The sequence below is a fragment of the Nematostella vectensis genome, chromosome 3 (genome assembly GCF_932526225.1).
Source record: "Nematostella vectensis chromosome 3, jaNemVect1.1, whole genome shotgun sequence".
In the NCBI taxonomy this organism is placed as follows: domain Eukaryota; kingdom Metazoa; phylum Cnidaria; class Anthozoa; order Actiniaria; family Edwardsiidae; genus Nematostella; species Nematostella vectensis.
In genome coordinates, this window is record NC_064036.1 from 18,362,458 (window position 1) to 18,387,669 (window position 25,212).

The 25,212-nt window shown below is 38.3% G+C and overlaps 2 protein-coding genes and 2 long non-coding RNA genes across 7 annotated transcripts; 2 read left to right on the forward strand and 2 right to left on the reverse strand.

The window, feature by feature from the left end:
- Nucleotides 1–118: 118 nt before the first annotated feature.
- On the forward strand, nucleotides 119–2,146 carry LOC5509345. The gene is made up of 4 exons (XM_001629850.3): nucleotides 119–248; nucleotides 408–455; nucleotides 617–810; nucleotides 1,460–2,146. The coding sequence occupies exons 1-4, from the start codon at nucleotides 170–172 to the stop codon at nucleotides 1,568–1,570; spliced, it is 432 nt and encodes a 143-aa protein (XP_001629900.1). The 5' UTR covers nucleotides 119–169; the 3' UTR covers nucleotides 1,571–2,146.
- LOC5509352 (arf-GAP with coiled-coil, ANK repeat and PH domain-containing protein 2) lies at nucleotides 1,946–24,452 on the reverse strand. Of its 4 annotated transcripts, XM_048724684.1 has the most exons (28): nucleotides 24,260–24,396; nucleotides 23,618–23,755; nucleotides 22,935–22,992; nucleotides 22,291–22,349; nucleotides 21,714–21,828; nucleotides 21,246–21,304; nucleotides 21,028–21,090; nucleotides 20,806–20,929; nucleotides 20,631–20,675; nucleotides 20,362–20,457; nucleotides 19,958–20,032; nucleotides 19,508–19,551; nucleotides 18,336–18,456; nucleotides 17,683–17,783; nucleotides 17,509–17,569; nucleotides 16,511–16,561; nucleotides 16,358–16,428; nucleotides 15,815–15,876; nucleotides 15,395–15,458; nucleotides 14,997–15,066; nucleotides 14,689–14,780; nucleotides 13,582–14,464; nucleotides 8,152–8,212; nucleotides 7,872–8,049; nucleotides 7,726–7,786; nucleotides 7,604–7,653; nucleotides 3,343–3,407; nucleotides 1,946–2,907 (listed from the first exon to the last, which is right to left on the reverse strand). In XM_048724684.1, exons 4-28 carry the CDS (start codon nucleotides 22,326–22,328, stop codon nucleotides 2,777–2,779), a joined length of 2,781 nt encoding a protein of 926 aa, XP_048580641.1. In that variant the 5' UTR covers nucleotides 22,329–22,349; nucleotides 22,935–22,992; nucleotides 23,618–23,755; nucleotides 24,260–24,396; the 3' UTR covers nucleotides 1,946–2,776. The 4 variants fall into 4 exon arrangements, with proteins under 4 accessions (XP_048580641.1, XP_032234171.1, XP_032234173.1 ...); XM_032378280.2 differs by lacking the exon at nucleotides 23,618–23,755 and having other exon boundaries at nucleotides 24,260–24,451; XM_032378282.2 differs by lacking the exons at nucleotides 22,291–22,349; nucleotides 22,935–22,992; nucleotides 23,618–23,755; nucleotides 24,260–24,396 and having other exon boundaries at nucleotides 21,246–21,356.
- LOC125561171 lies at nucleotides 5,323–7,596 on the reverse strand. The gene is made up of 2 exons (XR_007307185.1): nucleotides 6,558–7,596; nucleotides 5,323–6,203 (listed from the first exon to the last, which is right to left on the reverse strand). It is a non-coding gene; the product is annotated as an uncharacterized LOC125561171 (long non-coding RNA).
- Nucleotides 17,254–20,526, forward strand: LOC125561172. The gene is made up of 3 exons (XR_007307186.1): nucleotides 17,254–17,309; nucleotides 19,525–19,687; nucleotides 20,007–20,526. It is a non-coding gene; the product is annotated as an uncharacterized LOC125561172 (long non-coding RNA).
- Nucleotides 24,453–25,212: the final 760 nt, after the last annotated feature.

Here is a 25,212-nt window from a genome sequence, read left to right on the forward strand (position 1 = left end):
AAACGGCTTGGGACTCAAGCTACCTGAGAAACAGATTCAGAAACTTTTATTTATTTATCGTTTTTTTTTATTTTTCGAATTTCCGTCAGGAGATTTGGGCATCCTGTGCCCCCCTCCCCCCCACGAACCTCACTTTACCGCTGTTACTGTATCGCGGCTCAGTTCAAAGATGGCGCCGGTTCGCAAAAGTGAGGAAGAAGTCGGCCAAATCTGGGACAGATGTTTCATTGACACGAGTATTAAGGCCGGTATGTGGTAACTATGTAGCGTTGCTATCGCTCTATAGTGAGGTGAAAAAAGGTGTGCTTGGAAATCAGGGGCTTCGTGAACGTGCCTCGCGTCATGAACCAACATGCGGACATAAGCTCAAATCAAACACCGACGAGTTTTCTGTGTTTCTTTTGCAGCGGGAGGGACGATCATTGGTTCCATTTTCTCGGTGATATTTTTGAAGCGTAAGTATCCTCCCATTCGCTTTTTCAAATTGCATAGTTGTTTTTTTCCCGTGTTTGTCACCCTCGCGTCATCTACCTACGTACTCCTACTGTATGGTGCACGATCCACCTATCCGCTGTCAAAAAAAGCTGCTCCTTTCTGAGGATGATTTGAATTGCAGGAGCTGCATGGCCAATCACTCTGGGTCTCGGTGCAGGCATAGGAGCTGGCTACACCAACTGCCGCCATCACTTATGGTGGAATAGGTTCCACCATCACAGCAACCATGGCCACTTTGGCCACAAACCTGGACACTCATTTGGACACGCCCATCCGCCGTTTTGGGGTCCCCCTGGGTTCAGGCGTGAAGGGGAGGTCAGTGTACATCAAAGATCTCTTTAAAAATTTGACGGCACTAGTGGTTCGCCTCTTTATAGTGAATAATTTTGTATTCCTGGAAAAATTATTTGTTAACAATGTCTGCCATTTGCTTGATCCCACATTAATGTCATGTTCAGGTCTGTAGGCTGGATTTGGTGTGATTGGAGTAGGCTTATGCATTTTTAAGGCTTCCCACTAAAAAGTCCAAATATACAGCTATTTCAAATGAGGTTGCACCTAGGGAATCCATGTGCCTTAGACCGCAATGCTTCATGGGTATCGTATTAATGTCTAAATCCTAGTCTACTATAGCCATAATCCTAGTCTACTATAGCCATAATCCTAGTTTACTATAGCCATAATCCTAGTCTACTATAGCCATAATCCTAGTCTACTATAGCCATGTGAATGTTTACAGGCATATAAACAAGAATGTTACATCTTCGTTAACCTGGTTTTGTGTTTATTTCTGCTTATTTATTTTATACCTGAAGCAATGTAGTTTCCGAAACATGAATTCTCTAAGTGCAACCTTGTTTGGGCCTGATGGTTGTTGTTATTACAGTTCAGTGTGCATTTTGAAGTTTCCAAATCTCTCTCATTGTTCACATTGTATTAAAAGACTTTGCCTTTTTTTTTGCAGGAGAAGAGATATGAGAAGAAAACATACAAGGAAATGTCTCCTGTGAATGATTTCAAAGATAAAGACCCTCCTACTCAACCCGACAAACCGGTTGATGCCGGAAATCACTGATGAATTATCTCACAATGCCCCTCCCACTACATACTGTGCTGTAGGTGGAAAAGCCTTTTTTTGTGAGGGAGAATCACAAAAGAATTGTAGCTAGGTATTAATAATTAATTTATAAAAGTGTATGCAAAGTCAAAAACGAAAAAAAGGCAAAAATTACATGGTTTTCTTCAAAGCAAATGTGATCATGTTCTTTTTTGACAATATAAGCTCAAAGTTCTAATAAAGTTGTGAAAAAAATTGTGGATCTTTGATCAATAGCTGGAAGAAAATACACAGACATTTTTTGTGTGATTATAACAGCTTTAGCATTCTTCTGGAGATACAGAAGAAATAGGGAGAAGTGAGAATGAGGGAATAGAGTGAGGAGTATAACCATTGCCAGATCCATCCTCAATTTACTGATACTCTCCAGAAAAGCTTGCATGCTAATAATAAGCTGATTCTTCACTCTTACTCTTGTCTGTACATGTAAATTTTCATACTAATTGAAATAATTCTATTCATAATATCTAATTTGTGTATGTTCAATACAGATACATCATAAGAGACATTAATAAAGATAAATATTGTTGTGAATTGAAAGAATCTTTTGGACTTTACACATTAGTAAAACTATATACTATATTGAGGCTTAGTACTTGTACTTTCCTCTAGACTATTTCAATAGTATAACAATTTGATAATAATTCCCAACCGCCTGATTCCCAAGAAAATTTGCAACCTTAGTCTAGATGATGATTTGCCAAACCATGTCATGGATTATCGAAAGCTTTTTTAGCTGATTTTGTGACAATTTTGTGACTTCCAGCTTTGACCAATGACTGTTTACAAATCAAGACATGGATCTTCGGCGCTTCAGTCCCGAAAAATGTGTAGTACAAAAAATTACATAATAAAATAATGATTCTGTGAAGAAAGTACAATAATTTAGCTTTAAAATTGTTTGCAATTTTTCACAATAGCCACATTGCACTTAACTACCTCAGCAAATTCTGTATTCCTTTTTTAAGACTGTTTTGACATTTAGAGAGCTAATTTTGTTTTCTTTTTAGATAAGGGTCTCCGTATAAAGAGGTGTGTAAGGGTTGGGCTGGACTTTTTTAGTTTTCTTCTTACCCCACTCACCAAGAGAGCCTCAAGCCCCAGGCAATTGATGGTTTAAAAAATCTTTACACCAAGGCCTGCTAAATGTTCTATTCCTTTGCACTAAATGTCTGTCTGTCTATCTGGATTTTCTGATGTTTGCTTGGCTCCTCCAAAATCTCTCTTTAGACGATCAGGGTTCATAGATGCCATGTTTGAGAAGTCTCTAAAAACATCTGTGAATGTTACATCACCTGAAATAATTGCCAAAAAAAACGTTACAAATGGGATCTGGAACCCTTCCCCTAGTTTAGCCAGCGCCTATGTATGACAGTTCCCCAATCCCATAGTTGAAGTTGACTGATACAGTAAGGTTAAATGTGCTTACAGTCAGGTTAAATGTGCATACAGTCAGTTTAAGTGTGCCATACAGTCAGGTTAAATGTGCATACAAAATGTTGCCTTCTTAAAATGTGGGCAAGTGTTCCTGTATGGATTTCATTGAAAAACTACTACTGACCAGAAGTATGTGACAAGAATAAATCCAGGAACCCTTCCTGGTTGACTTGGCATTCGTTCATACTATAACAACTATTGTCATGAAGTATAGGGACTTCTTCAATCTTCTGGTCAAAAGAACCCCTGGTGATGTGTATGTCCTCAGCCAAAAATCACAAGTAGTCACTAACTTGGGCTTCCATAGGAAAACTCCTCACTCTCCCTCATCTCATCATTGAGTCGTGCGATGCGTAACCTGGACAGAAAAAAATATAACCGTGGTGACTGTCTGGACAGAATTAAATATAACCATGGTGGCTGTCTGGACAAATAAATATAAACATAGTGACTGTCTGGACAGAAATAAATATAACCATGGTGACTGTCTGGACAGAATTAAACATAACCATGGTGACTGTCTGGACAGAAATAAATATAACCATGGTGACTGTCTGGACAGAAATAAATATAACCATTGTGGCTGTCTGGACAGTATTGAATATTACCATGGTGGCTGTCTGGAATGAATAACATATAACCATGGTGACTGTCTGGACAAATAAATAATATATAGATTTAGGCACTGCCTAAAAGTGGAGCCTGCGTGGATGCACTTTTTTAGCAATACTTGTAGCAAATTTAAGGATATAGGGGATGCAAACTAGCTTTGGAGTAGTTTTTATATTTTATATTTATTTCCAAGTAGATCCTGGTGTCTTGGGTACATTACTAATTTCTGACATGACCCCCACCCCCTGAGGTTTGACTCTCTAAAAAAGTAGATGGGGTGTAGATAATCATTTTATCTTTTAGTGTATAAACTTCACCCAACTACTATTCCTCAGGGGATGTTTAATGGTTATTCTGATACTGCTATCCTTTAGGGGTATCAAATTATTGAATTTTTGTATTCAATAACAACTGATATATTTACCTCCCTCCACTCCCCCAGGAAGACTACCCAGGATTATGATGGATGAATGAATTGAATTGAGCACCAGAATGACAATAAATACTTTTATTAACAAATGGATGCCTTTTATAGAATGCTTGTTTTTATTATGATTGTGCAAATGCACCATTATTTGACATGTCAAAGCTGAGATCCAGCAGTATGGGATTGCTTTTAGTAGGAAAATGGTGTATACACGTAAGTAGGAAAAATGCATGATGTTAAAAAAGGTGTTATTCTGAATTATTAAGAAATCATGGCTTTTAATTTAAAAGCATTTATTTAGGCTGGTGTCTTATCACATATAATTTTGGTTGTGAAAAATTGTGCAAGCCATAATAGAAATAATATTGTATTGACACAGGTCAAAATTATTCATTTTTAAAGTTAGGCTTGTGTCCTATCCTTTATAATTTGGCTATGAAAAATTGTGCACACCACAATATAAATATTGCATTGACATGAAAAAATAAAATGGTTCATTCAAAAAGTATTCATGTATAAAATTATGTTCGTGTTTTATCATTGATAATTTGGCTATGAAAAATCATGCACAACCTAATAAAATATTGTATTGTCATGAGAACCTATTGGTTATTTAGATCAAGAATAATAAAATATAACGGGTTAGGATATTTTTGAAATATATATTATACACCTATTTCAAACAAGGTATTGCATTGGAGGATCAATGTGTGGTAACACTGATTGGTTCATTCATAAGACACACAAAAAGAAACATGGGTAGGCTTTGATCTATGCTTATTTGTTGGCTCATTTGATATCTTTGAAGCACTGCAGTCTGTGACATTGGTATTGTAACCTCATTTGAAATATGTGTATTATATAAAATAATATATGTTAAAACATGTATTAATAAAGAGACAACAAGTTTGTCTACCATGTAACAGTTAATTTCCATATTTAGAGGAGGCATCAAAAGCACTCCCCTAAATATGGAAATCAATATATGTGGAAGACAAACTGCTTGGCCCCACCACTGCTGTCGCCTACAGCTGCATCACCTCTTTTTATCTTGTTGTTGTTCTTCTCTATAAAAAAGGATGAAAGAAGTATCAAATTATATATTTTTCCAAATGTAAGGGCTCACCTAAAATACACCAATAACACCATCTAGAATCTATGTATCATACCAGCATAGGTTCATGGGTAACGTATCAATTAATTAATGGGTCATGTAAATATGCATTTTTTTTTATTTTATGCTGTAACTGACACACAACAACCTTGAAAAACATCTTTGAGAGCTGAGGGAAAAAAAGCATAAATGTGTCAGATAAATAAGACCTGACTGAAATCATTTAGCCATATTTCTTTCATAGATCAAAGTAAATAGGGTTCATTTACACCAAAATATTGATATACAGCTTACTTTTTAAATAATTTATCAGTGTTTTTTTTACACTTACCTTCATTATTTTGAAATATTTGAGTTGACAAAAACAAACACGTCTATAATATTTCTCTTTCGGATAGGCCTTTTGATTACTGTACACGAAGTTTTCACACAATTACAATGCAGAAAGAGAATTTAACTCAACAGAATTGGGCTTAACAGTTTCAGCTTATTATGCATTTTACACAACCAAGCTAAGTATGCCACATCTGGCATACTTAGCTTGATAAATAAACTAAATGACAAATAAACTAATTCTGCATTACTGATTCTAGTTTGCTTTATTTGAGGTATTTGCTCTTACTCTCAATAGAAAATGATAGCCTTAGTCTAAGAAGAAGAAAGAAAACAAATAAGAATATCGATACAATTACAAAAGAATATTGATACAATATAGACATTATTTTACTCAAAGAAAACTCACCAACAAAAGCGGTAGTAGTGGAGGGCTGCCTCTGTTGTTTTCTCCTGAGTCTAGATGCCCTCTGTCGCTCACGAGCCCTTTCTCTTTGCCTTTGAACAAACAAGCTGTCTTCTGCCATCATTGCACGCTGGGCGTTGAGTGTTTCTAAGTTTCTCTGCCTCTTTACGCTGTCTTTGCCGAGCTTCTATCAACAATCGTGTCCTGCGTGACCTCTCCTTCTCATTATTTTGCTCCTCCCCTCTTCTTGGTTCTTCTTCAACTAAAATAGATCGAAACGATATGACATGATCTGAAAATTAGCCCAATGGTATAAAATATACCTAAAAAGTAAACACAAGCGCGTGTAAGACTACCGCCATCTTGTTTTTGGGCGCGAGTTTTAACAAAACAATTGAACACACATTATTTTCTGTACAATAGAAGTATTTTATTCTTAAAAATAAAATGCTAGTAAGTTTTATTTTAGCATTTTTCATAATCGTCTGATAATAAATCCGTGAAAAACCTTTCTAACATATACTTAACTTAAAAAGGCACTCAGTTCAAAACCGTTTGTTTTTTAACATAATACCTACTGGATGTAAACATAAAACCATAATAGATGTGCACGTACCTCTTTTATCACCACGTGAAAGGTCGTCCATGGTCACAGTGGCAATAATAAACTTCTCAATATTCAATTTTCTTGTTTCGCTTTGCAGGTTTGCGTTGTTCATAAAAGAACTTTGAAGCATAAGTGAGGAAGTTTGGGGGCGGTGGTAAAAAATGTGTAAAAACACGTAAGCTTTATTTCCAGTTAGACTGATTATAAACCGGTTATGTCCAGTTTGGTGATTGAGTTAACATCATCATGACGTCATTGTGATTGACGTGTCACTTGACGATGACTCCTTTCTAGTTGAGGCCGAGTGGGGCCTGGGAGTTGCACGATTTACTGGATTGTGACACACAGGGTACCCGAGCGATGACCACAAAAAACGAATCGCATAGTTATACCATATTTCTATACCTATGGAGCTCCGCGCACGGCCTGCGGCCGCGCTGGCTCCGCTATAAACATGGTGGCTGTCCCGACAAATAAATATAACCATGGTGACTGCCTGGACAGAATTAAATATATATAACAATGGTGACTGTCTGGACAGAAATAAATGTGACCATGATGACTGTCTGGACAGAATTAAATATAACAATGGTGACTGTATGGACAGAATTGAGTATAACCATAGTGACTGTATGGACAGAATTGAGTATAACCATGGTGACTGTATGGACAGAATTGAGTATAACCATGGTGACTGTCTGGACAGAATTAAATATAACCATGGTGACTGTCTGGACAGAATTAAATATAACCATGGTGACTGTATGGACAGAATTGAGTATAACCATGGTGACTGTATGGACAGAATTAAATATAAACATGGTGACTGTCTGAAAAGAAATAAATATAACCATGGTGAATGTCTGGACAGAAATAAATATTACCATGGTGACTGTATGGACAGAAATAAATATTACCATGGTGACTGTCTGGACAGAAATCCATGGGGATTAGAAGCATCAAATTAATAGACAGACCTAAGTTGCAAAAGTCAAGATGATTTGATTGAGTGTCCCAACAAACATACAGTAACAAAGTTCAACTGTTCTACTCACAGGGTCACAATGTCCGCATTTGTCTGCTTCAAGGCAATTGTGAGAGGATCCTGCAAGAAATTAATTGTTTACTTCTCTTGCTGACCAATAGCAACAAAGAAAGGGAAGGATGCAGCTCTCACCTCCCCATTTTCATCGACAGCATGCTGATTAGCCCCACGTTTAAGAAATAAACAGGTCTGCCTGAAGGGTTAAAAAAATACCAGTTGTGAGTTGGACAGAGTGCTATTGTACATGTTCATAAGAAACTGGGAAGACACTGTCATACCCTGTTTGTCCCAGTAGCGCAGCGTGATGCAGAGCGCTGCGGCCTCGGCAGTCGCGTAGGTTGATCTTGGCACCATTTTGCAGCAGGTACTCACTGGCGGTGAGAGATCCACCCAACACTGACTGGTGAAGGACTGTCTTGGAGTCATCATCTTCATTCACCCAGTTTGCCTTAGCACCTGCACAAAGAGATCAATTCTGAATGAGAGGGGGTGGAAACAAGCAACTTTGCTTTGTATGGGTCTTTAAATGATGCTTTTACAGACCCCAATGGGTCATACCTTCAGCAAACGCCGCAACCATAAGTGGGATACTGTTCCATTCTGCAGCCTTGTAAAGTAGCTACAGGGAAAAAATAAATGCAGTTATATTTATACATAAAGGGTCGATTTGAGGAACCGACAGGTTGTAATGTATTATCACCCATTGCAGATCATATTTCAGAACCCAAGGTGGCTGACACTTATCAACAATTTTTTTCAGTAATATAGGCTAATTAAGAATCTCATAAAGGAGGCCAAACAGCTGATCGTAAATTTCAGGTGTACAAGACTTATTTTTGGCACGATTACTATAAAACCCTTGCTTTATCAGTAAATAGAGTTTGATTGAATCCTTTTGAAATAGAAATATTGAAATTGGGATGAGTACATCCTGTAACTATCTTAAAAGGAAAATAAAAACTGAACTTGAACTTGAATTACACACACACAAAGTGTCAGTCAAAATTGACCTCAGAAACTTTTCAATTCATATTTATTACAATTCATATTTATTATATACAATCCTAACAAAGTTTAAAGAATATGATTATCTTTGAACGTAACTTCTAGACTTACTGACTTCATTTTTTGTTTGGTTTTGTCAATTGTTCCAAAAAAATGCATAATTTACTAAAAAGTATAATACGCTGGACAAGATAGATAGATAGTTTATTAGGAAAAAATTGCGTAGCAGCCCATAGGCTGAATTAGGCATTTACAAAACAAAAGATACTATATTACAACTATAATAAATTTAACTATATACAATAAAAAATATAAAATATAAAATTTTAAAAACGTGATAAAGTTCATCCTATATAAAATTAATCATAATCCATAAAAACCATATATACTCTCCATTTAAGATTTGTTGGCCATTGAGAAAGTAAAAGAATTCATGGCTCTGTTTGTTTTGAGGCGGGGCAAGGCAAAGGGCCGTTTTTTCTAAGGTTATGGCTTGAAACGTTAGACGGAGGCAGCAAGCTCTTTAGTTTATGATTCGGATCAGAAACTATTTCGTCAAAGAGCTTGCTGCAAATTAAGCCGTGGTGCACTTCTAATGGTGTTATGCCCAACAAATCACAAGCACCATCGTAGCTCGTACGGGGCAAAATTATAGATAGCGCCCTTTTCTCAATACGTACGAGCTCATTTTTTAGGTACTGCGGCAGGGCATTATGAAAAACCGGCACCGCATAGTCGACGGCCGAACGAATGCAAGCTTTGTAAAATAAAGTCTGAGGGAGGTAGCCGAGCCCTTTTTAGTTGGATTAAAAAGTATAGCTTTTTGCTCGATTTCTTGACTACCTCGTTCACATGAGCGTTCCACGACAAGTTACCGCTTATTGTGAGCCCTAATAATTTCGTGCTTTAAACGACCTCAAGTTCCTTTCCCTCGATGGTAATGGCATCGAAAGGTCGAGGCGAGCGCGCAAACGAAATTCTCATCTCTTTGCATTTATCGGGATTAAGGACTACTCTATTGTCATGGGACCACTCAATGATGTCGTTGACCAACCCCTGAGCGCTGCTTAATTCCCCTTTCAATACCACTTCGGAGACCGTGGTGTCGTCTACGTACTTCCATAAGTGTGGGGAATTACATTCTAGATCATTGATAAATAAAACAAATTACCACGGGCCTAGCTTGGTACCCTGTGGTACCCTGGAGGGGACTGGACCCCACTCTGAGTAGCAGCCGTTGGCTAGCTTAATTCGTTGGAATCTATTGGAAAGAAAATCAATGATCCAGTTAACAACGCTACGGGGGATGGCCACACCCCTGACACATAATAATAACAAGTAATCTATGACATATAGATGTCCACACACTAGGCTCTACCTAAAGCCAAAACTTACATAGCAGCAAAGGTCACAATAAACCTTATGTGTTGGATGTGCCAGCATTCTTACCCTATTTGGATGAAGGACTTTCAAGACGCACTTACCAGCATTCTTACCCTATTGGGATGGAGGACTTTCAAGACGCACTTACCAGCATTCTTACCCTATTTGGATGGAGGACTTTCAAGACGCACTTACCAGCATTCTTACCCTATTTGGATGGAGAACTTTCAAGACAGACTTACCAGCATTCTTACCCTATTTGGATGGAGAACTTTCAAGACGGACTTACCAGCATTCGTACCCTATTTGGATGGAGGACTTTCAAGACGGACTCACCAGCATTCTTACCCTATTTGGATGGAGAACTTTCAAGATGGACTTAAAAGCATTCTTACCCTATTTGGATGAAGGACTTTCAAGACGCACTTACCAGCATCCTTACCCTATTTGGATGAAGGACTTTCAAAACGGACTTACCAGCATTCTTACCCTATTTGGATGGAGGACTTTCAAGACGCACTTACCAGCATTCGTACCCTATTTGGATGGAGGACTTTCAAGACGCACTTACCAGCATTCTTACCCTATTTGGATGGAGGACTTTCAAGACGCACTTACCAGCATTCTTACCCTATTTGGATGGAGGACTTTCAAGACGGACTCACCAGCATTCTTACCCTATTTGGATGGAGAACTTTCAAGATGGACTTAAAAGCATTCTTACCCTATTTGGATGGAGGACTTTCAAGACAGACTTACCAGTATTCTTACCCTATTTGGATGAAAGTTTATCAGCATTCTTACCCTATTTGGATGGACGACTTTCAAGACGGACTTACCAGCATTCTTACCCTATTTGGATGAAGTACTTTCAAGACGGATTTACCAGCATTCTTACCCGATTTGGATGGAGGACTTTCAAGACAGACTTACCAGCATTCTTACCCTATTTGGATGGGAGACTTTCAAGACGGACTTACCAGCATTCTTACCCTATTTGGATGAAGGACTTTCAAGACGGACTTACCAGCATTCGTACCTATTTGGATGGAGGACTTTCAAGACGGGCTTACCAGCATTCTTACCCTATTTGGATGGAGGACTTTCAAGACGGGCTTACCAGCATTCTTACCCTATTTGGATGGAGGACTTTCAAGACAGACTTACCAGTATTCTTACCCTATTTGGATGAAAGTTTATCAGCATTCTTACCCTATTTGGATGGACGACTTTCAAGACGGACTTACCAGCATTCTTACCCTATTTGGATGAAGTACTTTCAAGACGGATTTACCAGCATTCTTACCCGATTTGGATGGAGGACTTTCAAGACAGACTTACCAGCATCCTTACACTATTTGGATGAAGGACTTACCAGCATTCTTACACTATTTGGATGGAGGACTTTTAAGACAGACTTACCAGCATTCTTACCCTATTTGAATGAAAGTTTATCAGCATTCTTACCCTATTTGGATGAAGGACTTTCAAGACAGACTTACCAGCATTCTTACCCTATTTGGATGGAGGACTTTCAAGACGGACTTACCAGCATTCTTACCCCATTTGGATGGAGGACTTTCAAGACGGACTTACCAGCATTCTTACCCTATTTGGATGGGAGACTTTCAAGACGGACTTACCAGCATTCTTACCCTATTTGGATGAAGGACTTTCAAGACGGACTTACCAGCATTCGTACCTATTTGGATGGAGGACTTTCAAGACGGGCTTACCAGCATTCTTACCCTATTTGGATGGAGGACTTTCAAGACGGGCTTACCAGCATTCTTACCCTATTTGGATGGAGGACTTTTAAGACAGACTTACCAGCATTCTTACCCTATTTGGATGAAGGACTTACCAGCATTCTTACCCTATTTGGATGAAGGACTTTCAAGACGGACTTGCCAGCATTCTTACCCTATTTGGATGGAGAACTTTCAAGACGGACTTACCAGCATTCTTACCCTATTTGGATGGAGGACTTTCAAGACGGACTTACCAGCATTCTTACCCTATTTGGATGGAGGACTTTCAAGACGGACTTACCAGCATCCTTCCCCTATTTGGATAAAAGACTTTTAAAGACGGTCTTACCAGCATTCTTACCCTATTTGGATGAAGGACTTACCAGCATTCTTACCCTATTTGGATGAAGGACTTTCAAGACGGTCTTACCAGCATTCTTACCCTATTTGGATGAAGGACTTACCAGCATTCTTACCCTATTTGGATGAAGGACTTTCAAGACGGACTTGCCAGCATTCTTACCCTATTTGGATGGAGAACTTTCAAGACGGACTTACCAGCATTCTTACCCTATTTGGATGGAGGACTTTCAAGACGGACTTACCAGCATTCTTACCCTATTTGGATGGAGGACTTTCAAGACGGACTTACCAGCATCCTTCCCCTATTTGGATAAAAGACTTTTAAAGACGGTCTTACCAGCATTCTTACCCTATTTGGATGAAGGACTTACCAGCATTCTTACCCTATTTGGATGAAGGACTTTCAAGACGGACTTACCAGCATTCTTACCCTATTTGGATGAAGGTCTTTCAAGACGGACTTGCCAGCATTCTCATCATATTTGGATGAAGGACTTTCAAGACGGACTTACCAGCATTCTTACCCTATTTGAATGAAGGACTTTCAAGACGGACTTTCCAGCATCCTTACCCTATTTGGATTAAAGACTTTCAAGACGGACTTACCAGCATCCTTACCCTATTTGGATGAAGGGCTTTCAAGACGGACTTACCAGCATTCTTACCCTATTTGGATGAAGGACTTTCAAGAAGGCCTTACCAGCATTCTTACCCTATTTGGATGGAGGACTTTCAAGACGGACTTACCAGCATCCTTCCCCTATTTGGATAAAAGACTTTTAAAGACGGTCTTACCAGCATTCTTACCCTATTTGGATGAAGGACTTACCAGCATTCTTACCCTATTTGGATGAAGGACTTTCAAGACGGACTTACCAGCATTTTTACACTATTTGGATGGAGAACTTTCAAGACGGACTTACCAGCATTCTTACCCTATTTGGATGGAGGACTTACCAGCATTCTTACCCTATTTGGATGGAGGACTTTCAAGACCGACTTACCAGCATCCTTACCCTATTTGGATTAAAGACTTTTAAGACGGACTTACCAGCATTCTTACCCTATTTGGATGAAGGACTTTCAAGACGGACCTACCAGCATTCTTACCCTATTTGGATGAAGGTCTTTAAAGACGGACTTACCAGCATTCTTACCCTATTTGGATGAAGGTCTTTCAAGACGGACTTGCCAGCATTCTCACCATATTTGGATGAAGGACTTTCAAGACGGACTTACCAGCATTCTTACCCTATTTGAATGAAGGACTTTCAAGACGGACTTTCCAGCATCCTTACCCTATTTGGATTAAAGACTTTTAAGACGGACTTACCAGCATTCTTACCCTATTTGGATGAAGGACTTTCAAGACGGACTTACCAGCATCCTTACCCTATTTGGATGAAGGGCTTTCAAGACGGACTTACCAGCATTCTTACCCTATTTGGATGAAGGACTTTCAAGAAGGCCTTACCAGCATTCTTACCCTATTTGGATGAAGGACTTTCAAGACGGAAATCGCCTTTTCCAGATCATCCTTGAAGGTCTGCTCATTGCCGCCATTACTAGGGAGGTACCCAGATGGCGCAACCTCTTCATCACTCAGCACAGAGTCTGTGGATTCTGACCTGCTTCTCACTGTAAGGCCTGCTTGTTCGTGGTCACTGTCAAGTGAATGCTGGGGTATGTCCTTAGTTGGCCATGTCCGTGATTCTTCCTCATCATCCGCCTCTTCAGACCCCTCATATGTTACCTTGTTCTCTGGGTCTGACTCCTGAGGACTTGGCTCCTCGCTACTGTGCGCCAAGTGTTCATCAGTGGGTCCCGCTGGGCCTTGCCCAGAGTCTTCTCTACCTCCCACATTCTCAGATGATGATCGCGAATCCTCGTACGACTCATGAGCATCAGCTCCTTCAGATACCTTATGGCCCTTTTTAAAGTGTCTTTTCGCTTTTAAAATATCATCTTTACGTCCTTTAGAGAATTTTCGTAGTCTGGACTTCTGCTTCTTGTCAAAAGTTGAGATATTAGATTTGGATTTCGGTTCATGCGAGTCACTACTTAGGCTGTTGTGTGGGCCCGAGGACATTTCTAGCGCAGAGGAATACCTCTTCTTGTCCCCTTTAAATGGCTTTTTTAGTCCATAAGTCATTTGAAGTATTCTCGATACTTTAGAGTCTGATCTTTCAAGGGACGCTTGAGCTGATTCATTCATTGATTGGCTATATTTCTGTTCGTGATAAACTGTCATACGAGCTAAGTTTCTAATGATCCCCGTATTCAGTCGGTCTGATGTGCGTAGAAATGAATCGAGCGAGACGAACCGATGATAGATGTACTTGGACTTTATCCAAGCCTCCCTGTCACTCCTGGACAAATAGAATATGCAATGTTATAGTGATATAGCACAGCACCTACAATACATAATGAACCAGCAATGGACAGCAATAGACCCTGGGGTTTGATTCCCTTTAAGGGAAAATTTCCCACTGCATGCGTAACTCACATCAGAACATAGAATAAATAGTTTTTATGCTGGAGACTCCATGTTGTGGTACAGTAGGTATGTAGTTTCAATACAAACAGATGTTACCTGTTGCTTAGATGATTTATCTTTTTATGGTCGCCTGCTATCTTTGCTTCATATATGGAGTTAATAAGGCTGTTCCCTAGCTCAGACATCAGCTATGTACAAACCCACATGCATTAGTGGCATTGTACTGTACAGTAAGCTATCTAATAGAAAAATAGTCACTGTTCATAGTAAAAAAAGGCCGAAATTGGCAAAAAGACACTCTAGAGGGGTTGTGTGGGGTGCAGTAGGTAAGGATAGTAAACAAGGGGCAGCAAGTAGGAATCACAAGTAACAGAAACAGAGAGTCTGCGTAAGAGAGCACTTACCTTAAGATGCTCGGGTTCCCAAGCATCTAGTGTCAAGGACCGCACTTTAGATACGTGTACACCTAGGCTCCTGTAAAACGTGAAGGAAGAATAAGTGGAGAAGAAACCTCCAATAGACAATTTCCTTACAGTTTTGAAATATTTTTCCCGTTTTTCGTAAAAAAATTATCGGAGATTGTTCCGTAATTGACCGGGAGCAAATTACCTCGACACCCTGGGCACCCAAGGATATTCGCTAGCCCTAATCAATACTTCAACTAACCCAAATACAGCGAACATACAGTATATGGAAGGTAAAAACGACAACGCAGAGTTGCACTTCAAGTGGGCAACCATACACCCAGTGCCTCACTTGGTTTATGGGCTAAATAACAGCATATGTACCTCATATACCTTACCTGTGAATCCCTGAGCACTCTATACACAGTACAACTCCAAGATTGATGCTTGCCCATTTGGGATCTGAAATTTATCATGTATACAACATCATGCTCTGATTGGTCAAGGTTATAATAAGAGGACACGTCCACGCTTGTAGAGTGCACATGCTCCCCCGAACAAGTTAGTAAGGTGAGAAAACATTTTCTTTGTTATATAAAACAAATAGATCATTTTTTGTGCATTTATCCTTTAACAGATATACGTGTCATGAACAACAGTCTGCGACTCGACTGTGTCTTGTTGAGTACTTTTTGAGTTCATGATGCACTGTGACATCATCTGTGCATCTATTAAAGGGAAAAATAGGATCTATTTATTAGATGTTGATCTCCTGCATGCTATCCACATACAGTAAGATCTAGTGAATGTGGCAATACCATTATGGTTACAATCTGCGCAGACTTCATTCCCAGGTACCGATCGCACTGCCTCAAGAATGCTGAAAACAACCAATAAGACAAGATTAAACAGAACAAGGCACCTCAAGAATGCTATAAACAACCAATAAGACAAGATTAGACAGAACAAGGCACCTTAAAAAGGCTAAAAACAACCAATTTGACAAGATTAAACAGAACAAGCCACCTCAAGAATGCTAAAATTAACCAATAAGACAAGATTAAACATAACAAGGCACCTCAAGAATGCTAAAAACAAGCAATAAGACAAGATTAAACAGATCAAGGCACATCAAGAATGCTGGAAACAACCAATAAGACAAGATTAAACAGAACAAGGCACCTCAAGAATACTAACAACAACCAATATGACACGATTAGAAGAATACTGATACAATCAATATGACAAATGTCTGATACATACAGCTTACAACAAAAACCACAAGGACAGAAAAACACAACTAGATGGAAACACAAGAGCACCGTTGTAGTCTGTGTTACATTATTTCATATTATTTTTACCTTTTAGGCGGTGGTATCTTCTCCACTGAATCCATGCTTTTGCTTCTTTTTGAAGAGCTCAACGATTCATCCTGTTTTGACAAAGCATTGTAAACTTATACTCCCGAGGAAGAAAAAAAATCAACCGAATTCAACTTAGAAGACAATCTTTACTTCACTCTCTTGCTCTTCCTTGTGCACAGAAAAGGCCTTGTTGATACTGGCCTAAAAAGAAAATACACATAATAATAATAATAATAATAATAATAATAATAATAATAATAATAATAATAATAATAATAATAATAATAATAATAATAATAATAATAATAATAATAATAATAATAATAATAATAATAATAATAATAATAATAATAAAATTTTAGTCACTGAATCAATTAATCAAGAACATTAAACTGAATTAAAGAAGGGATGATATTGTTGCTTATTTACTAAGCATTCCAATAATGTATAACAATGTTGTGTCCCACACTGCCAAGTGGGCTCAAGAAGGTTGCATCCTTCAGGGCTTCTGGAATTACGCGGAAAAAAACTCAAAATTATGCGGGATTCTTTGCTAAATTATGCGATAAATTACGCGGAAAACCAATCATTACGAGCTAAATTACGCGTGATTTTGAAATACATTTTCTTTAAAAATCAAAATTTTGCGTGATTCTTTACTAAATTACGTGCTAAATTACACGGAATATCAACTGTTACGCCCAAACTACATTTTGTACCGAAGGAAAGCACGAAATAACTTGAAAAGGTTAATTTTTTGCGTGAAAATATCTTAGGCAAGTTTTCATTGGCTCCTAGCCACCAGCCAATTAAAAAAGGTATTTTGTTATTAGTCCTAGGCCTTCGCGGTTTAGCAAAGAATGCCTAGTCATTTTATTTGTTTTTGAAATTCAGTTTGAAATATCGCACTCTTACGAAGAACATCTCTCTTTTTTTAAGAGAAATAGAGGTAAGAACCCTAAAAGAACACATCAGCTGTGCAATTAAATGTTTTGTCTTTCAGAATATAGCCAAATTACGCTGGATTACGCGGAAATTTGTGGATTACGCGGATTACGTGGAAAAAGCCAAATAACGCGCTTCTGCACAAGCGCGTAATTCCAGAAGCCCTGATCCTTTATCTGTTGAGGCTATGATGAATAAGATACCTGCATAGTCTGCATCCACTCATCACGTATAACATCTGAATCGGCCTGTAACGTCCACGACCTAATATGGGATAAATATATCATCATACAGAGTAGTAAGATCAGTGTTAAGGTGTACTTATAAAGTCAATAATGTGGTGGAAAGGATGCTAGAGAAGGGCTCATATGACATACTTGGTTGGTGAGACGACATCAAAGCAATTCCTCCGCTCAACCTCATCATTTGTTTTCACTATGCACAACCTGAGATCCTCAGCAAGTACAGTCTGCTCATCCTGAAAATATGAGTCACATTACTAGATTACAAAATTAACTAATAGAAATCTGCCAACAGTATTTTATATTTCAGGCCCATAGCTAGAATTTTTCTTGGGGGGGGGGGGGGGGGGCTGCGAAATCCGAAAAAGTGGACTTAATTTTTCTGGAGGAGGGGGGATAGAGAAGTGAGTTTTCTGATTAAAATCTGACCACCCCCGAAAAAACAAAAAGGGATTTTTATGCCTTTGCAGTATCTCAAGGGGCAATTATTGTTGGATTTGGCTACAAATAAAGTCTGACTTATGGATTGCCGGAGTGATCTAGCTTATGCTTTATAATTTGGTCTACAAATACCGTAGCAAGTCTTGAGAACCGAAAGTGGACCTTCGGTCGTTGTGGGTAAAGAAAATTGTAGAAAAGAAATTGGACAGTAGGAGACAACATTTCTGGTTACAGAATGGCTTTTATTAAAGTCCCAGGGTTAGGGCAAAACATGCAAGTACAGTAGAGTACAGGAACAGTGTATATATATATTTGACAGAATTAGCACCTTACTGAACATTTCTCACCTTCTGCCTTTTTTGATAGAAGAGCTGGTTGTTTTGAACAGTGAAATATCGTCTTTGCCAAGTTTTGAATGCATTGCTACTTCTTTTGTATAGGTATCCCTCAATGACAACTCCTGCAGGACTGTAAAGATATGAACAGTAATAATGACAATAGATTAAGACACAAAGACATAAGACATAAAGACAATACATTAAGACAAAGAGACATAAGACAGAGACAAAACATTAAGACATAAAGACAATACATTTAGACGAAGAGACATATAAGACGGAGACAATCGTTAAGACATAAAGACAATACATTTAGACGAAGAGACATATAAGACGGAGACAATACATTAAGACATAAAGACAATACATTTAGACGAAGAGACATATAAGACGGAGACAATACATTAAGACATAAAGACAATACATTTAGACGAAGAGACATATAGACGGAGACAATACATTAAGACATAAAGACAATACATTTAGACGAAGAGACATATAAGACGGAGACAATACATTAAGACATAAAGACAATACATTTAGACGAAGAGACATATAGACGGAGACAATACATTAAGACATAAAGACAATACATTTAGACGAAGAGACATATAGACGGAGACAATACATTAAGACATAAAGACAATACATTTAGACGAAGAGACATATAAGACGGAGACAATACATTAAGACATAAAGACAATACATTTAGACGAAGAGACATATAAGACGGAGACAATCGTTAAGACATAAAGACAATACATTTAGACGAAGAGACATATAAGACGGAGACAATACATTAAGACATAAAGACAATACATTTAGACGAAGAGACATATAAGAAGGAGACAATCGTTAAGACATAAAGACAATACATTTAGACGAAGAGACATATAAGACGGAGACAATCGTTAAGACATAATAATTAAGGAGTATGCAGTATGCAGCTGCTTTGTCTCCTATTATATTTGTTCCACAAAGGAGTTCTTTTGTCTCTATTCTTCTCATTCTTTGTGTTAAGGTGCGGATATTGTTCATTTGCCCAATCAAATTGCAGCTTGTAAGAGCTGCGTACTGACCCTAATTAAGTAGACAAAACGACGATTCATCAAGACATAAGGACAAGAAAGCAATACATTTGTTTGCCTAATTGTCTTGGGAAATTGTGATTCTAAATTAACCTTTCTTGATTTTCCAGATTACCACATCTCTTCTCAAAGGAATCCTGAAAAAAAATTAAAAAAAGAAGGTTTGAGATACTGACTGAATCTGGGGGATTACACCTAGATTCACCTGGCAGTCCACTCTCCAAAATTGTCGTCTTCTCTAAAAAAAGGGCAGGGTCTGCCGTGAAGAAGCAGGTCCGTAACAGAGGGTGGGGCACTGGGGGCATGTGTCCTCCATGTATCTTCAAAATTATAAGGAAATGACCAGTATGGGCACGGATATACCCCAATATTTTCTTAATGTTTCTATATCAAGCCCCCCCCCCCAGTATTATTTTACGTAACTGAGAAGTCTTATTAAGATGAAAAGTCAAATAGCCAACCATCAGTTTTTGGTGGAATATTATTTAGTATTTTGAATCCAGATCCCGACTACTTTGGGTGTTTGCATGATTGCATCATTACCTTACGTTGTACTAACGTGTGTCTTTCCTCCATCCCTTTTTTGTCACAGCTGAACTGAGTGGACAGGTCGTTTAGCTAAACAGAATTAAACGCCAAAGTTAAGAAGATTGGAAAAGAACCATTGTAAAACTGATCACTCATGGAAAAAAATCAATTCAAAGTTGAAATGGTATTTTTTATGCCTTTGTGAAAACAGAGTAGTTTGGTAACGTTTTGAGCAGCAGCCCTTTATCGGGGTGACACTTCTGTTTTGAGTGTTAGCCATTCGTTGGAGCTTAAAAACGCTTAAAGCTATGCTGTTTTAAACATTCTATTACAACCTTATCTTTTTCCCTTGATTTCACCAAGCCTACACAGACCACCTAGTTATTCTACGGCTTGTTTCTGGGTTTTATCTGTCATACCTGATGACTCATGTCCTTCATGTAACGCTCCAGGTCATTCATTAAGTCATAGCCTTGGTGGTAGTACGTAAAGTGGGAATGCATGAATTTTGACAGCTGTAAAAATCAATTTGTACAGTAATAAGAACAGATACATTGAAATACAATAAAGTATTGAAAACACCATCCACAACTACAGTAAATCCTTGCCGCTTGGGACAATGGGAGAGTACAGTACTGTACATCAAAACCACTAAAACCAATGGTTATAGAGTGACAACCAAACTCACTGCATCAAGCACTTCAATTCTTTTTCTTGATTGCAATAAATTGATCTGTAAAAAGGAAAGCAAATCTTTCATCAGACACAAACTATTATTGTACCCTCTCAGGCTTCTGCAAAACAATTTTTCAAAGAAAAACATTTTTTCACTGAATATTGAAAAAATCTTTTTTAGAACTGACCTGAAAGGCATAGTCTAATGAGATATGATCAAAACAGGACTGCATCGCAGTCAGAATGTTTCTGTCTTCTTCAAGTTCATGCTGCTTGCAGGTCTTGGGTAGTTGAGCATGCTTATTCAATGCACTACAAATTGTAAACAAAAAATGAGCAAAGGCAGTAAAAAAAAAAAAGTATGGGAATAATGGTGAGTAAAAACAGATGATACACTATTTGCTTCTTACTTATCTAGCTCATCACTAATCTTGTCAAAGAGCTTTTTTGTCTCCTTCACTCTTTTAACATCACTGCAAAAGAGATCATGGTTTTAATAGTGTTAATAACCATACATTCTACTTCAAACCCATGAATTACTCCTCTTATTTCTAAATTTTAAAGTTATTCATTCATGCTTTCTATATCTCTAGTAGAAAACCCATGTAATATACTGTAAGGGGCTTACTTTTTAACAAACTGTTGCAGGGTCGTGGAGATTGACATTTGTGTCTGGTCCAACAACGTCTAAACATCAACAAAGAACCAAATTTTGACCAAGAATGAATTTTGAGTTCAACTGTACAGAGAACAAGAAGCCACACATCCATGAGATCAGAATCTTGTGTAATTAATCAACAGCAGCTATTGTAGGGTTTAACCAAGGCAACTCAACCCAAAGTGTCTTGCATGAGTCATTGATAGATCTGTTCATTTTCCTTTGCAGCCATTGTACAGTCTTCAATTTACATTTGTATTGAGGTTTGGAGGTTCATTTCTACTAAGTGAAGTGAAACAGTTCAATATCATCATCGTAATGCATTATGCATCTACTGTATAACAAATAACAACAACTTGTCCCTTTATTGTCCTCCACACTTACAATACCACTGTGCACCCCTTATGACAACATTTATTTATCAAGTGATTTACGAACCTTGAAAAAATTGTTCAGTTCTTCAAAGGTCTGGCTGAACTTCTTGAGGGGTCCCTGGACAAGCTCATCTTCATTAAAGTACTTTGTAAGGACATGGATACTGCTGAGTAATAAGCTAAAAGAAAAATGCACTAAATGGTCAGACAACAGGGATACCCTATTCAATTGTACTTACAGCACTACTATTTCTTTAAAAGCATACTCTATACTGGGAAATCTTTCAGATAGGGAAACTCTTGGAGCTATGGTAGAGACTCTAGTGTTGCGTGATTACAGTAGAGAGTAGACACTGCTTGACTCCCATAAGGAAGGACTCCCATAAGAACAGCTTTTGCATGCTCAGAAATTGAATGCTGAATTGAGCATCAAGTCCTGTCAGAACTTGACAATATAAACCTCAGAAAATCATACTGTATGATCAAACTGGAAAGATTCTGAAAGCTTTTGTCACGTGAATGTGGCCTCCCATCTAATACAATATCACGACTCGACAAAAGACATGCTCTTTGGCTTAAAGCAATAATGTATGTACATGGAGTTTGAGTGAGTCAGAGTTGGAAAATTAATCTTTTCACACCTTGTGGATGAAATGAATGCTTTCCCTGAATCCACCATTGCATTGCACTGTTTGATGACCTGAAAACAGGACATGTTACTGGACTTTGACAACCAAAGAGGGCTGCAGCTTACTAGGTAGACCAAGGCTAAGAGCACAAGAAAAGCATGAATGCCAGCAAATAATATGGGAGGGGGGCACTGCCAAATGTTTAGCAAAAATTATATTGTTTTGATTGTGATATGTGTATCCACTTTGAAGGGCAAATCAGAGAACTGTATAATACTCTGAAACTAATAGTAAATCGTACCTTTTAAAATAAATAAATCTGATATATCTGTTCTTGACCACCAACCAGCCTTTTCACTGTCCAATCATGTTCGATGAATTTTTGCTTCTTCGTTTTTTTTTTTTTTTTGGGGGGGGGAAGGTGGAAATAACATAACTGGCCCTAGCCATCAGCTAATTGTGCGTTGATTGTATTGTGTATTCTCATTTATTACATCCCTTCACATTAAAATGTCTTGCATGGATTTGCATATAGGCTGCTAATAAAGTATAGTTTCACAGCATGATCTTGTCCACCTAAACAAGTTTCTACACTTAAATCTCTGAGTAAGCCTACAGTACAAACAGGAAAATAAATTTATCATTCGTAGACTGACCTTTTCCAAGCCAGCTTCTAAAGTCGTCACATCATGTTCACCACGCTCGATTTGCAATCTACAAATAGAAATTCACAGAAGGTTGCCATTCATTCATTCTTTAACAACATCAACAAAGTAATCATATTCCATTAATGCATTATGGGACTCACTCAAAATATAAGCATCATAGGTCGAAACTATATTCTTTTGAGGAGAACACAAAGTATAGGACAAAATCTCATCAGTCAAGCTTATACATCAGGCATGCCCCTCAGCATGAATAGTACTGCCTGGTGCACACTAGTGACATAACAACATGGGCGCGTGCACTCTTATCTTTGTATGTACAAGTGTGAATGGTTTTGACATTTTCAAGCCCGACATAACATACATAACGAAATAAGAGAAAAAAACATGTTTTTTTCTCTTACATGCACATGCTCATGTCATGCTGTCACTAATGTTTACCAGGCATAAGAACAAACTATATAGTCATTTATATCATAAGTCGCAGTAGAATAATAACGAGTGCTGTCAAGGAGACAGGCAGGGAAAACCCAAACAACAACATGAAGATAAGGCTCCCAAAGAGTTACTTGCTGTTTAAATTTACCATTTTTTAAATAAAAACAATGCTGGTGTTACTGCTAGGGAATAGGGTATAATACAAATAGGGTAAGAATGCTAGGGAAAATATCTACCTAAATAGCAGCACCCCTTTTTTTCCTTTTTATGGGGGTGGAGGGATGGGGGCTGATTCTGGAGCCAGTCATTTTAGGTACACTGTGTCAATTCCCTTGAGAGCTGAGTGAAATGGTGCTTCATGGATCCAGATTCACCTTCATGAATTTAATAAATTGTAGAATGAATTTGCAGGAGAATGGGCGAATGTTTATTTTTGTCACCTAGTACCAATCAAACCGACTTGGGTGACAAGGAACACCCCCCTGATAACTGTCACTGCTATCAAAGTGTTCTTGCAAAACAGGTATTCAATGAACCAAAAGCCCTTGTGGGCTGAACAGATTAAAAAAGACTTACAAGATATTTATCGACGAACGAAGTGTATCAACAACTGCTATCAGATGTTATTTTTATCACTGCGAGAGGTCAAAATACTACCCTTGCCGGCTAATGCTCGCAAATCTCTTTTCATAACGCTACGTAGCTGCCGATCTCAGGGATTTCGCGTTCTTCGCTTGTTATTTGAACAGAAATAAGCCAAAGCAACGCAGCTGCCATAAACACGATTATAAACACGGGACATCGCTCAGGAAGGTTGGGTATCACTCAAAGGGAGTATGGCATGAAAACCTAAAGCTTGCTGCATCAAAACAACTAACCTGAATTTCGGCGAGTCCTTCAAACACTCATCAAAATCAACAGCTTGCTTGATCTTTTTGCCCGTCATGTCCATGCTTAGCGAAGGAGTGTTGTCCTGGCTAGGTCTTCATGTTGTATCTGTCACGTTCCATTACACAGCCGTCATGGTGGGGGAAGGAAACCAACAATTCGTAGTGCTACAATGAGTCCACGAGCTCTCCGCGGTCACCCTCAAAGGGGGGTACCTTATGTAAGCTGCCTTGGTTCATATTATGAACCAAGGGTAAGAGGATCGTTTCTAGACTACCTGCATATGCGCCGGGAAAAAGAAAATGTATCGTAAATCGAGGTATCGTTAAAAGAAGGTCCTTGATTTGCAGATATAAAGGAAAATCCATTGAAAATATCGTTGTAGCGAGGTCGGGTTAACCATCATTTTTTTTTTTACAAGATAATAATATTGTAACTGTACTCTGTGTAAGACTGTACAGTTTCATTCGATAAAAATGTAACTGGTATCTGTATTTAACAACATCTGTCAAATGAAAAAATCGATTAACTGTACTATACATGAGTGGTGTCTAGAGTTTTGTCTCTTTGTTGATAGACAGAAACAGTAATATCGCATGCTTGAAGATCCAGCGTACTTTGCGGGCGCTCCCAAAGGTCACCACGGGCTGGTACGCTGGGTCTCCGAGCATGGTAATATCGTCGTATGATGATAAAATTACGCTTGGGAATGCAGATTTGCATCGTAAAATCGAGGATATCGTTTTATCCGATCGTAAGATCGAGGTAGCGAGAAAGAAACGCCATCGTAAAATCTAGGTTAACTAGACCAAATCCAGGTTTGGACGTCCTACCCTTATCTTCGGAATAAACACACATACACACAAATGTGACATGGATAACATTGTATTTCGGCCGTGCAAGCGACAAAAATACATCCTTATAACTTACATAATTAAGAAAT

Excerpts from the sequence above, each read along its gene's own strand:
- LOC5509345 (XM_001629850.3), top strand. The coding sequence starts at position 170 with ATGGCGCCGGTTCGCAAAAGTGAGGAAGAAGTCGGCCAAATCTGGGAC. Across the intron at positions 249-407 it reads TGACACGAGTATTAAGGCCG|CGGGAGGGACGATCATTGGT; the intron begins GTATGTGGTAAC and ends TTTCTTTTGCAG. Across the intron at positions 811-1,459 it reads GGTTCAGGCGTGAAGGGGAG|GAGAAGAGATATGAGAAGAA; the intron begins GTCAGTGTACAT and ends TTTTTTTTGCAG.
- LOC5509352 (XM_032378280.2), bottom strand. The coding sequence starts at position 24,333 with ATGGACATGACGGGCAAAAAGATCAAGCAAGCTGTTGATTTTGATGAG. Across the intron at positions 22,993-24,259 it reads AAGGACTCGCCGAAATTCAG|ATTGCAAATCGAGCGTGGTG; the intron begins GTTAGTTGTTTT and ends TTCTATTTGTAG. Across the intron at positions 17,784-18,335 it reads TCTATCAAAAAAGGCAGAAG|GATGAGCAGACTGTACTTGC; the intron begins GTGAGAAATGTT and ends TCATATTTTCAG.